General features: G+C 32.5%; 1 protein-coding gene across 1 annotated transcript in view; it reads left to right on the top strand.

Moving 5' to 3' along the window:
- The window catches only part of LOC134710044 (furin-like), a 93435-nt gene extending 79001 nt beyond the window's left edge, over positions 1–14434 (top strand). The window contains exons 8-15 of the mRNA XM_063570198.1: positions 2228–2431; positions 3325–3428; positions 4625–4734; positions 5190–5310; positions 6203–6516; positions 8918–8974; positions 11275–11406; positions 13332–14434. Coding sequence (XP_063426268.1) covers positions 2228–2431; positions 3325–3428; positions 4625–4734; positions 5190–5310; positions 6203–6516; positions 8918–8974; positions 11275–11406; positions 13332–13492 — 1203 coding nt within the window. The 3' untranslated portion in view covers positions 13493–14434. The remainder of the gene's footprint in view (positions 1–2227; positions 2432–3324; positions 3429–4624; positions 4735–5189; positions 5311–6202; positions 6517–8917; positions 8975–11274; positions 11407–13331) is intronic.
- The last annotated feature ends 242 nt before the right edge of the window (positions 14435–14676 follow it).

Raw genomic sequence — 14676 nt, 5'->3', positions numbered from 1 at the left:
TACATTATAGTATTAAATATTGAAAAAAATGTATTAAATTTCGATCACCAGCATCGAAAAAAAAGGAATAAAAACGTACGCACGAAAAAAAAATCTGACTCAGATAAAAACAAATTAACCCTCCCCCTTTTTTAAGTTAAGTGGTTGCTACTTTATAAAAGCCATTTTTATAATTTGCAGTAGTTTGAATATACTAGAGATGTCTCGATTAAGCATTAGAAAACGTTAGTTGCAGCAGTGTGCTTACAGCCGAAAAAAAGGATTGCGATATTAGGGATCACTACATTTTTATCTTTTCTGTTTGTTTCAAATGCAGGAGTATTGGTAAAAGAATATTAGGGTAACGTTTTTTTTTATTTATTCTAAGTGTTATTTAACGGATCTTAGATACTAGACAAACATATCATTCACCCCACACTTTTTTTAGTCATGCATTTATGCGTGAATCGTTGTTTGAGTAAAGACCAGTGGCGAATATTTCTGTGTACGTCAAGTCGATTCGGGAAGACTTTTTCAAATGAATTAGGCAGCAACTATGTACCTCATATTTTGGGGACGAGGAGGGGGAGCCGGGGGGGCGGGAGGGGGTAGAGGGGCGTTGGCTATTCATTTTTTTTAGGACAAATTTTGGTGACAAGTCGAAATCAATTTTATCATTATATATAGTGGCAGCTGATGGTGAAACAAACAAATAAACCAAATTTTTTTCAAAGCCAAAAACTGGAAACATTTTTTGTGTCCAAAACAAAATCCATAGCTCACCACCCACCCCTATGCCTTTATGTTTTATACTAAACTATAATAGCCCCCCCCCCCCCCCCCCCCCCCCGAAAATCAATTGGTTGCTGTCTTATGGGTTCGGCAATGATGCTGCTTTGAGTATTGATCAGGGGTAAATAAAGTACGTGAATTTATTTTTACAAAAAAAATCTGTAAAATTTAGACAACAATTTCTGTATTAAAGAACTATACTAATAATTATCAAAAATATCAATTTTACTCAAAAATAGTTTCCTCCTTAAACATATACACGGTCAAACTAATGTCTTAAATGCTTAGTTTTGTGTACACTTAACCTACACTAGGCCTACATTGACTATCGACTGTGTGTAGATAAAACATGATTTAAACTACATGTAAACATTGAGTTTTATCAATGGGAACGCAATTGTGTTTAGTTTACGTGTGAGTTACACTAACACAACACCGAATTTAGGTCAATGTGAACACGGCCTAAGTTTTATAAGAATTAGACAAAAAGATCGATTTCCTGTCATGCATGGCAGACTTGTACAGAAACGATATGTTGTCGAAATTATGTTCGTAAACAAAGTTCAAAACAGGTAGAACGCATTTTTAGATCGTTTGTATACTTGTATTGTGTACATACATGTATTTTACCTTTATTTTTCTTGTTTATTTTCCAGAGAAGACGGTCTTCCGTCTTATGATTAAATCAGAAATGAAATGTACAATATAATATTATATTCAATATTGATCAAACAATTTAAAACTTCGGCATATAATTTAAATGCATCGTAAGCTGTACACGACGTCTTTTATACATCGTATGGCCATCGAGCCATCATCGTAATCCATCGTGTAGGCTTCGGCTGAGATATGAAGCTTAAATACCGGTCTTCGGTTAACCTTCGTATGTCCATCTTTTACTATCGTATATAATTTCGGCTCCATCGTATAGACTTCGTTATTCATCGAACTTAGTTCGGTCACTTTTTGGTATTTTAACGAGATCGGGACCAACTTCGTACGAACTTACAATTTTTGCATTCGGGTGTCCATCGTATATAAAAATCGGGACAGTGTGACACGGGCATATGCAAACCATCCCCGAATGCAATAGGATTCATTTTAGCTAACAATATACTACGGCACAGTTCTAAAAGTTATCATATATCTGCAACTCACATCAAACGTTTTATGTTAAATATGTACTATGCACTTTGTTGAATTATATTCGTTTGAGTTAATGTATATGTTAGCTTAAAATTATGATTTGTTTGATTATAACACCTATCTTTTGCTTTAGAGTATGGAGTTAAAAAAACAACTTTTTATATGACTTCTCAAACTAATTTGTTCAGCAATAAAAGTGAGTTGTACTTCTAAATTAGAATGCTGTCCAAAAATTGCTTCCCAAACAAATCAATTCAGATAATTACATGCGAACATTTAAACTGTTTGCAAACATCTGATATTACTGTAGGGAAGAGATGGTAAAGGTGTGATATTTACCTGGGCGGCAGGAAATGGTGAGACAAGTGATAACTGTAATGCCGACGGATATGCTAACAGTATCTACACTATAGCCATTACAAGTGTACAACAAGGAGAAAATGCATGGTATTCTGAGGTGTGTGCTGCAGCCATGGCCGCAACATACGGTGGTAGTAATAGGGACCAGTATTTGGTATGTTATCTCACTCTAACAGGCAATAATATAAGTACAAAGGTAGCTTAAAAACCATTTTCTCATTTAGAGTATAAAAAAGAAACTTTGAAGATCTTTTGTAACCAACTGCACCCTATAGGTTACACTTTGTAAATACACCTCTTTCGCAAACCATCCCTCTTGTGGGGAGATTTAGAATATTCATAGAAAATTAATGGTTCCCAGTTATATGCTCTCTGAGTTCCATCTCATAGAGACATAACTTGGGAGTGTTACCAGTAAAAATACATGTGCATCTTGTTTACATTGAAATCTGTGGCAACCCTTCATTCGAGGTAGAGGTAGTTAAAAAAATAGTGTTTGTTTAAACTCTGAAAAGTTCAGGGCATACACACCTTGAAAATATGCCACACAGCCCTATATTTTGACCTTTGAACAAAATTGTAGTGCATATATGAACTTTCAATTCTAGGATATGTTTTTTTCAAAACTTCATAGTAAAAGTGGCACAGTTTTAGCTGTAAATGTAGTTCCTATGGGAAATTGCATTGTCAATATCTTACAGAAATGCAACCTTTAGCCGATAATTATTACATAACTTTTATTAAAATTCATATCCATTCTATTTGAGACACACATATGTTTTCAATTCTAGGATATGTTTTTTTCAAAACTTCATAGTAAAAGTGGCACAGTTTTAGCTGTAAATGTAGTTCCTAAGGGAAATTGCATTGTCAATATTTTACAGAAATGCAACCTTTAGCCGATAATTATTACATAACTTTTATTAAAATTCATATCCATTCTATTTGAGACACACATATGTTTTCAATGTTAATTGTTTTTTTTTATTATTATTAAGATAAAAGTTTTATCCAGTCCAATATTTAATTTTATACTATCATTTACAGACGACAACGACCACATCTTCTGGTTGTATCAGTGAAAATGTCCAAGGGACGTCGTATTCGACGCCAATAGCATCTGGTATTATTGCCCTGGCGCTTCAAGCAAAGTAAGTATTACAATATGAAAATGCAAAATATTGTTGTTTGTTCTATCCTTTTCTTTTTTATGTACTGGTGGACTTTTATAGGTTGACAACATTGTCATCTGGCAATTAGGGTCTTAATAGGTTATTAACTGAATAATTAACACTAATTTATATTGATAAAAAACAAATATTTAAAAAGCAAAAAAAAATAACCCCCAAAAAAACAGCAAAAACACAACAAAAACACAAACACTCAACTGATAGTCTCCTATGTCGTCATCAGTTGAGAAGATAGTGCTGTGGTTATTGTATGCTTTGTTGCATAATTGTGCTTGTTTTTAATATTCCCTTTTTTAATTAAGAAAAATATCTGTACATGTAGCTCCTACTGATTTGTCTTATATATATTTGGCATTTCTTTTTGTGTCCCTTTAAATTATATATCTTGTAATGTATATAACTTTTTATTCTTTCCTGGCTGTCAAAAAAACCTATATCCTAGGGTTTCGGATGAAGTAAGATTTAGCGTAGCGCTTGAGACAACGATAATTTGTAGTGTTATCTTCATTAAATTTAAATTTTTGAGAAATTTTAAATGCTTTGAAAGTTTATTTATAAGGAGCGAAATCAACAGAGGCGATGGTGTAATGCATACACCAAACATGAAGTGCAGTACAAAGAAGATGTACTATTATTTGTCTGGTATACACACTAACTGAATTTTGAAACTTATTAATTAAATTAGTTATAATTCAAATAAGAAAAACCAACGGTCTTATTTATGTACAAAAGCCTCATTTGATAGCCAGCTAAACATCTCAATTGTAAATTTAAAACAATTTGCGAACAAAACAAACACATTTTGTTATCAACTTATTGATTATATTAAACGAAAAAAAACCCTGTTCAAACAAAAAAGAAAGAAACCAGCATGTAGACACATGCACTCTTTAGACAAAGCATATACGCAAAATAAAAGACAAGAAATATAACAGCATAAGAACTAACTATAAAAATCAGTTAAAAAGAGAGAACTAATCAGACTCAAAAACACACAAAAACACACTGCACATTTCTGGAAGTCATTAAAGTTTTTGGGAGCTGGTTAAGAACAAATATCAACTAGAAATAAAAACATGTATCTAAGACAAAAATATCAAGCGGTAAGTATACATCTAACAAACGGTGAAATTATTATTAATTTATTTCCTTTTTAGTCCAAAATTGACATGGAGAGATGTACAACATTTAATAGTTCTAACAACAACTAAAAGTGGATTTTCTGATACTTATTCTAGTTGGCAAACAAATGGCGCTGGCAAAGAATGTATGTACTCATTTGTATCAGCCTTTTTGAGAAAAAATAATAAATACGATTTTCAGAAATGCAAATGAATCTTAAAATTGAGAACTTTGGATAAAGGTAGTTCAGTATTTTATTATCTCTAGAAGCAAAACAAATGCAATTTACTTAATCAGAGAGGATAAAAACCAATATAACATCCTCATTTCAGAATAGTATACCCTAATTTGCCTGAGTTAAAGTACTCCATATTAATGCTGATTTTTAGCCCATGATGCATATCATTTCAATAGCACATCACAATTGGAAGGTAACATGTAATGCAGAATATGATTATCTTTATGCAGCAATAGGGATCAAACCCATGTTTAGAAAAGACGAATGGAAAGTTAATATAATCGAATAAATGATACATACAAGTTTAGTTCATGCAGTTGAAGGCTATAAATATAAACGTTAACGTTTTGTTTTCTGAATAGTTAGTCAAGTACTTGGGTTTGGTTTTATGGACGCACAAGCTATGGTGACACGAGCTATCAGCTGGACCACCACCGTTCCTGTACAACAAACGTGCACTACATCAACATTCACTGTATCTAGGTAAGATCGGTCTGTTCTTTGTTTAAGTCAAATGTAAAATTTCAACAATTGATCTGTTCTTTACAAAAGCCTAACGTCAGAAAGTCACTATATTTTTCTAAAATATAATCTTTTGAATGAAATGAAAAACCAAACTGTTAACATCTAATGACATAGACCCAGAGGTCTCTAAATTTGCTCACAGGAGCTGTACATAGATTAATGTTGTATATATTTATGTACAATGTTAACATTCGAAAAGGTAGAGATCTTTTGTGTTTTTTATTTACTAGGGTTACATTCCCGTTCGATAAATATTATTTCTGAACAAATCTATGGACGAATCCACTACACCAATTTATAGATTGACACAGCGTTTAGAAACCTTAATTTCAAATTAGCATGTTGACTTGTATCTTTCCTTTGGGTTTCTGTGATAAAGATTTACTGACTTCCGCATATTTATCACACAGGTTTTACTGGATCATTGAAATTCACCTTTATATAACTTTCGTACTTTAAACCGACTCTCATACAAATAGACGGCATAATCATTACTAATGTAACAATGCCTTCACTTTCAAGTTTTCTAAGCCTGCTTGCCCTCTTACAGTAGATGCGAAATAATTGAGAAATGATGCTCTAGTAAGCGAAGGGCATTTATGAATGAGAGCAAGCCTTGTAAACATGTAAAAGAAAGGTGAAAACAATGAAGTATTAAACAAGACTTATGTGTCCGTTCTGATGCACATGCAATTTGTGTTGCAAACCGTTAAATCACATCACAATAATCGTAATTTCATAGCACAAATATAAATCCATACACACAACTATTGAGGTCGAACGAGGTTATGAGATAGTGAATAAGAATTGATTTATGATATAACATTTCCATTTTCTTCTTTTTTTTCAGAACTACGTCTGGTTCTTTACATTCATCAGACAGTAGAACTATTCAGAATTCTGATTGCTCTACTATTTCATATCTTGAACACGTGACAGTAGATATAAACTTTTCATACTCCGCAAAAAGAGGTGTGACTGAATTTTATCTCGTATCACCAGACGGAACAGAGAGTCATTTATTACATTACAGATACTCTGATGCTGTATATTATTCATCCGCGGGGTCGTTAAGTTGGACATTTATGTCAGTTCATTTCTGGGGAGAAACCCCAATCGGTGAATGGACATTGAAATTTAAATCATACCGAGGTTTATCTGCAGGTAAGATACCTAAATCATAGCAAGGTTTATATGCGGGTAATATCACTAAATAATACCAATGTTTGCATGCAGGTAAGATAACTAAAAAAAGGCAACAGTAGTATACCGCTGTTCAAAACTCGTAAATCTATGAACAAAAAACAAAGTCGGGGTAACAAACTAAAATTGAGGGAAACGCATTAAATATAAGAGGTAATCTGCAGACAAGACAACTAAATCATACCAAAGTTTTTTCTGCAGGCAAGACAAATAAAAAGTAAAATCACAAACATACTGAACATGCTGAACTCAGAGGAAAATCAATACGGAAAGTCCATAATCACATGGCAAAATCAAATAACAAAACGCATCAAAAACGAATAGACAAGAACTGTCATATTCCTGACTTGGTACAGGCATTTTCAAATGTGGAAAATGGTTAATTAAACCTCGTTCTATAGCGCTAACCCTCTCTCTTTAATAACAGTCTCATCAAATTCCGTTATATTTACATGATGCGTTAAAATAAACAGTCACAATTAATAAAATAGTCAAAATATGGGTACATCAGTCATCATCGCATAACAATTTTAAAAGGGACAATTTAAGAGAACACAAAAACATCTATCTACGAACACATGGATTGACTTGAGTGTCTGACGTCATAAAATTTGTATACGTCACATAAATTTGTCGTTCAATGTGCATACAAACAGTTTTAAAATTTACATAGGCAATGTAAGCATACAGAGTTAAAAAATCAGAAGTATGTAAGAACAAATTACAGAAATAGACCGAGATTTAAACTAGTCCAAAAGTTAGAGGTAGAATTTATGAGAATCCAAAAATAGTTAATTTCACTACGCGGTTGAATGATTTTGACGTTTGTGGTTCAACGTATATAGTAATTCATAATAGAAATATATCATAATGACATATAATAGACCAAAATAATACTGACGGGATCTTTTAAAGTACAGAGTCACGTAATAAGAACAAAAGAAATACAATGAGTCGCATATACAAAACAGCCACCAAAAATGAAAGCCAATACACACACATTGACGAGCCACGTCAAACGGATATCACATAAAACCATTCAACATTAAAAGTAATATTAATAATAGAACAAAGACAAATGAAAGAACAGTAAAACATGTTGTTAAGATGATAAACAACATCAGTACGCAGAATCTATACATCAAGACCATCGTGTATTATTGGAGAAGTTGATACGGAATATTTATCAACAAGGTCTTGGTACCTTCCGATGAACTTTATAGAAAAAGGACGAGACGTTCTTTGACATACCCCTGGTTCATCATACTAAGGTTTATCTACAGGTAGGATAACCGAATATGTTAACAATAGTCTTAATCAATATCTCATCATATTTTTGTTATAACTATAAGTACCTCGAAGTTTTTAAAGTCAAAATAAACACTATGATATGGGTATTATTACCTGATTTTAACTATAAAAATATGATACTCGGCATAGGTGTAGTAAAAAAAGCAGTTGACCTGTAATTAGTCAGAATTCGAATTAACACAGAGATATCTGATTGTCCTACAGTAGGCTAGTCCACCAACTAACACATTCTATTTAAGAGATTCTAGTAATTTCAGTGTATAACAAGTACAAGAAGTACCTTTCAACAATTTTTTTTTATTTCGCATGTATTATACTTTTATTTAAAATTTGTGAAAATAGCATATTCTCGTAACACAGTAGTTCAAGTTTGAATGAACTGATAAAAAGAATTTTGTTTAGAATAAGCTTGGTCGGAGACAAGTTTTGTTGATTGGTGATGTTTTTCATTTGTCGCAAGGTAGTTGGGTTGTGATCATCAACATGTATTCACATATTGGTTTTTGAAACTGTTCTCTCATATAATTACTTAGGCACGTAAATTGAGCCAACCAAATGTTTATTATGTTGTACGGCAGTAATACGTGAATGAGGGGAAACGATACCCAAAGGAACATGCACACTCATCAATCGTAAAAAAAACTGACAATGCAAAGGCTTAAAAGGTAAAAGACAAACAGAAAACTAAAGCACACAAAACACACGCAAAGAACTAAAAACTAAGCAACACGAACCCCACCAAAACTGAGGGTGAGTAACAACTTTCTATCAAGAAAATTATGATAGGAAATTCAAGTCCGGGAATATCGTATCAATTCGGAGATATATACTCCTTAAGCAGGCGCTGTTGCAATATTGCTACACAGAAACTAAAAAATCACATTTGACTATCGAACCAAATACAGTAAGATAACCAAAACCAATAACGAAAATAAAGAACACGAAACCGTGAATTTGAAAAACTAAATTACGACAATCCATCATGTGTTTGAGTGAAAGTTTACAAGCGCCTTTACTATGTTATGGATAGTAGATTTATATCTATTTTCAGTCACTGTAACTTCTTGGTCTCTATCATTCTATGGAACGACAACAAATCCAGTTCCAGGTAACTCTTTATGTATTATATATAAGTATGACCGTTCGGAACTGATAAAGACGCTGTTTTCTGTCTTATAACATTAACACTGGAAAATAACTTGACACATGGGGATATATTATTATTTCTTGTCATTAGACTGTTATCTATTAGGAGCAAAACACGATTGTTATGGTCATTTGATCTTTTATCTCGGTTGATAAACATTACGATTTAGTAAACATTAAATTCTGTATGTATAGAAATATTAAAAAAAAAGAAGGAAAATAACCAAAATACAAATATTTTAATATCATTTAACAATGAAAAATAATATTAAAGGCAACTACATGCGACCCGGGAAAGAACTAAATAGTTGTTGCGTTATGGAACAATTTCCACATTCTGAAATAATAGATGATTTGATATAAAAATGTGTTACCGAATGAGTTCCAGTATTACTACCCCACACCATCATCTTGTTCATTCTCTTGTCAAATCAATTATATGTAATCAATTTCCTTTTGTTGCTGCTGCATGCTGTGTGAAACGTACAGACATTTTTCTAAAATTTCTACAAATATATAAAGCGTGTAAAATTTATGAAATAGATCACAATATAACACCATCTGTTTAAAAAAAGGGTAACGTAATGTTTTGCCTGAGTATTTAAAGCTTGCTATTTCCATATATAATCTGGAAAATCAATATTCATGCAGTGACATGTAAGGGTATATTGCATTTCAAAGCATATAAACCTGTTTTAACATAACTGTGTCACTTATGACGTCACAAACTTAAAGTTCATTTGCACTAGTGCAGTATGGTAATTATAAATTATCGTTGATCATCACAACGAGATCGGTATTCTCGCTTGAGCCGGTACGGATAAGTGAGAAAGGGAATCGAGTCGAGATGACTAATGATAATCTGTTTATCTGTGTTATACCAATGACGACGTTGTTTATTTTATTGACAACGTGCACGTGCATCCTTAGTTTCTAACGATTATATTTCATATCGCTCTACTATGCTGAGAAAGTAAACTATCAGTCAGTAAGATGAAAGAAAAATATCGTAAAATAGCGATAAAATAATACAATTACACGTTACCTTTTTGTTACGTTCTGTATTACAAATCTATTTTGAATATCCTTATTATGAAACCAGGAAACACGTTTACCAAGACAATAAATAAATCGTTCATCCTCATCATGTAATTATAACGGGAGCTTTAATATCTGATTGATACCCAAAGCTCTCTTCTTGGTTCTTCTTTTGGTGTTATATTTTCTAAATAATGTAATCATTTGTAAATTAAGTGTGTTTATAAAAAGAACATTATCTCTATGTGAATTTAGTAAATGATACACATGGATAAGACATAATGTTACATATCATTTAGTTATAATTTTCCTGATAATTAGGAAAACACATGTACCATTGCAAGCTTTCATTCAAAAGAAAATAAAAAGTTTATCAAAGCGGGGCGTCTCCTTTGCTTTGTGAGATGTCCACGTCCGACGAGAATTTGGATGTGTAATCCGATGCACTCGTGGGAAGAGAGTTTCACGCTCTGTGCAGATTTAGAACCTTTACACCAGCTCTTTAAGAGTGCCGTTTGGTGCCTGTCGCAAGACACTTTCTGTTTCTATCCCATTTACCCTCATTTTCTACTTGCAGTCTAAATTTAGCCGAACATCATTCCGAACGGTCTCTTTTAAATGACCTTACTTTTGTATTTGTTGTTAATTTGATCTGGTCTTGAACATGCCTTCAATATTAGCCACTGGACGAGAAACAATCAATCAACTAACCAATCAATCAATTTTTGGCTGTTAGTGATTATACGAAACAGACATACGATCGAAATAGTCAGAAAATTTAAGATCACCCAATAAGAGGACATGTTTGTGTTAGTAATATATTATATATTTTAAAATGCCTGTACCAAGTCAGGTTAATGACACTTGTTGTCTATTCGTTTTTTTACGTGTTTCATCATTCGATTTTGCCTTGTGATTAGGGACTTTTCGATTGAATTTTCCTCGGAGTCCAGTATTTTTGTGATTTTACTTTTTCCCTCATACAATGATGCACGTCTGCAAAAACATATTCAGTTTACGAAGTCACTAAATGTATTTGCAGAGTGAGTTAACGGTATTTCCCTGAGCTTATTCAAAAAGAAGTTGACGTCTATAGAATATTTGCATTAATAGCAGAGTGTTGATTGTTGATAATATGTTGTGAACTACACAAAAAATCAATAACTACCAAAAGCATGTGCCTTTTATGATTACATCTGTTTAAATGGGTTCTTGGCTTTACAGATACAGACTTTTGCGTATTGTCACCATGTCAAAATAACGGTACATGTAGTAACTACCAGTACTCTTATAGCTGTCAATGCACTGATGACTTCTCAGGTACAAACTGTGACTCAACAGTGACGTCTACAGATGGTAAAGTATATTCTTATCTTGATGTATTAAACAAGACACAATCTACTTAACAAGCGCTGCAAATACAGTTAAGGCTTAAAACCTGGCAAAGATACTTTTCGAGTTTAAAAATATTGAACACTTGTTAGGATGAAAGCTGTGGCGTTGCTTTCACAAATGTTTTTAAGTAGTCTAGTTTCTATGTGCACAGGTTCATGCATAACAAGACACACTTGAACATGCTGAAAGGGAGGTGCATGCGTAATGACTCCAAAATGACTTTGAAGGTATATTTCAAACGGGATTACGCGTTTCACAGTTTGCTTATTTACTATTACATTTAATTTATCAAGTCAGGAATATGACAGTTCTTGTCCATTCGTTTTTGATGCGTTTTGTTTTTTGATTTTGCCATGTGATTATGGACTTTCCGAATTGATTTTCCCCTAAGTTCAGTATTTTTGAGATTTTACTTTTTTTTTTTAATCAAAAACAAGATAAAAAGTATGTTTACAATTCGCATTATCACAACATATTTACTGCGTTAAATTGTAAATTATCTATTGTCTTGCATTTCATTCCACTTCTACCTCTCTTACGTTGTGTGTTGACACTTCATTCATAGAGGACTCATACACTGTAATTTTTATTTCATAAAATTTGATTAAAACCATCCCTTTAAAAATGTTACGGTTTTAGATTGTTATCTCAATCGATTTATGACTTTTGAACATCGGTATACTACCGTTTCCTTTATTTAAGGACGCTGCCTGAGTTGGTTGATTGTCATAGTAAATCGATTTCTCTGATGAAAATGGATATGTTCAAATCGTCGGAACCACACCCGTTCTTCTTTTCCTCGAGTTAGGCCTATCACCGGATTTGTAATTATACAAACAACACAACCGGTTCTCCATATGGAACCAGTTCTGCTTACCCTTCAGGAGCATCTGACCCTTGACACCATTTGCGAGTATGGTCTTGAGGAATCGATGATAGTCCGTCGGAAAGGGACGATAAATGGCTGACCGTGTTGAGAGAGAGCCATATCTCTTGCACGTTAAAGACACTCTTGTAGATTTTGAAAAAGAGTAGGTTAATGTCGCTACAAGGCAGCACTCGCATCCGCAAAGTGGAAAGGGATTTATATAAGTTGCAAAACTTGTTTCCCAATCCACTATAAATAAATATGTTTAAACTAAATCTTACATATCTTGGTTTAAGGGTGTTCGTGTAGCTAAGTCTTTACCTTTTTGTGTGGTATTTTATATACTCTTGTTTATATTTTATGTCTTGGTATTGTCAGTTTTGTTTTCGAAATTTCAGTTTGAATGTCCCTTTTGGTCCTCAATGCTCTTCAACTTCGTACTTTATTTGGCCTTTTTATAACTTTTTTTTGGAATCGAGTGTCACTGATGCGTCTTTTGTAGACGAAACGCGCGTCTGGTGTATATACTAACTTTAGTCCTGGTATCTAGGATGAGTTTATTTTGAAGTTTTGGCTTCTTGTTTTGAAAATGATGCATTTTGCAATAGTTAAGGTTTGATAAATGGAAAATTGATAGTATACATGCTTCATTACAAATTTAGAACAACAATGAATGGATAAAAAATGTTTTTTAAGTAAACAAAAAACCCGATAGTTTATCATGACCCAATGCAAAATATATTACAGCTTCGAAAAAATGTATGTCTTAATTTTTTTTTCTCCAGCCATCTTTCGAACTTTTTAAGAAGTCACCATGATAACGGAGAAAAAAAGGACACGTTGAAATGCTAAAAACTACAAGATCCTTAACGTAGTTAACGACAAGTATTTAAACAAATCACACACACACCGCCATTATTGTAGTTGATGGGCAGCATATTTTAACTGTTATTGATTGTCTCGGTTATCGACTGATAAACATGATGTTTACAAATGATATATTCGACATACTTTTCAGATAATAACACAGATGGAAGTAATCATGGACCAATTATAGCAGCAGTCTTGGGTGGTTTGGTTTTATGTGCTTTTGTTATAATTGCCGTAGTACGTTACGCCAATTTTCCCTCCCGGATTTTCCCAACTGCTGAAACTGTTACAGCAAAGCCTAATGTTTGATTTTAAATGTGTCTTTGCAATACCAGTATCCTCGTCCGAAACCAATCAATTGACTTAAATTGTGTCAACGAGAAAAAAACACACTTGAAAATTAAAGTTTTTTACAATTAACGCTTGATGATATTATTCATGATAAAGATATAATTTGTTAATTAGATTATGTGAATTTTTATTTTCATTGGAATTTTTAACGAGAAAAAAACAATATATAGGTGTTATTCCAACCGATGATTATTATCAAAAACATATTTCTATTAACGCGGATATAACATGTATAAAGTTAAGCGTTTCACATTTTTTTGCATTCCCTTTTAATATTATTTACAACAACATATGTTTGTTGTCCATTTTTAAATCTACAATTGGCATTTTTTAAAAGCAAATACTAAATTGAGTTTTATCTAGTATCCGTTTCATTGACTAGTTATTCGGACTAGTAACGCACTTGAATATGTTGAATCAAGTGTTTATCTTAAATGTGCTTGTTTGGAGCCGCAGACTTTGACTGAGATTGCACATGTTTGTTAATGACATATATGTATTTGATTGTGTATCATAAACTTGGTTCACTAATGATATTGTTGAGATTTAAGGAATAGCATTGCACATTTTACAAGTAATATAAACCTATAAATATTATCTTTAGTTATGTTGTTTGACAAGAGTTAACCGTTAAAGCAACTTTAAAAATCTATAGTATTAAAAGGTTTGATATTAGTTAGAGAATAAGTTATTTTTTTTCTTAATTTCATTGGTTTAAATGTATAAACATGATGAAAGAGGATTTCTCCCTGTAATATCTATAATGAGGCAGTATTGTATTAGTTATGTTGATCCTTTTGCATAAAACGATTGAGACGACTCTAGTAAGAAATTATAGATGTATATATATATATAACTTATATTAGAATGAGCACTATAACCATTTTAACATATACACCACTCCGTTCATACATTTGTTATGTTTTTCATGATATTTTTAAATAAAATTGTTAAAGCATAGATTGTTATCTTTTAATATTATTAATTTAACGTAAGTACGGACGCAATCACGAGGGGGTGTACCGTTATGAAAAAAATGTTTCACAAATGATATCGGATATGTTCCTTATGTCGCAACTACAATCCCCTTCCCTTTACACGAATGTGACCTACCGATTAAGACCATCTTCTGAGTTTGTAAT

Source organism: Mytilus trossulus, chromosome 3 (genome assembly GCF_036588685.1).
Source record: "Mytilus trossulus isolate FHL-02 chromosome 3, PNRI_Mtr1.1.1.hap1, whole genome shotgun sequence".
Classification (NCBI taxonomy): domain Eukaryota; kingdom Metazoa; phylum Mollusca; class Bivalvia; order Mytilida; family Mytilidae; genus Mytilus; species Mytilus trossulus.
Note: the sequence above shows the minus strand (reverse complement) of the source record. Positions and strands in the feature narration are given on the sequence as shown.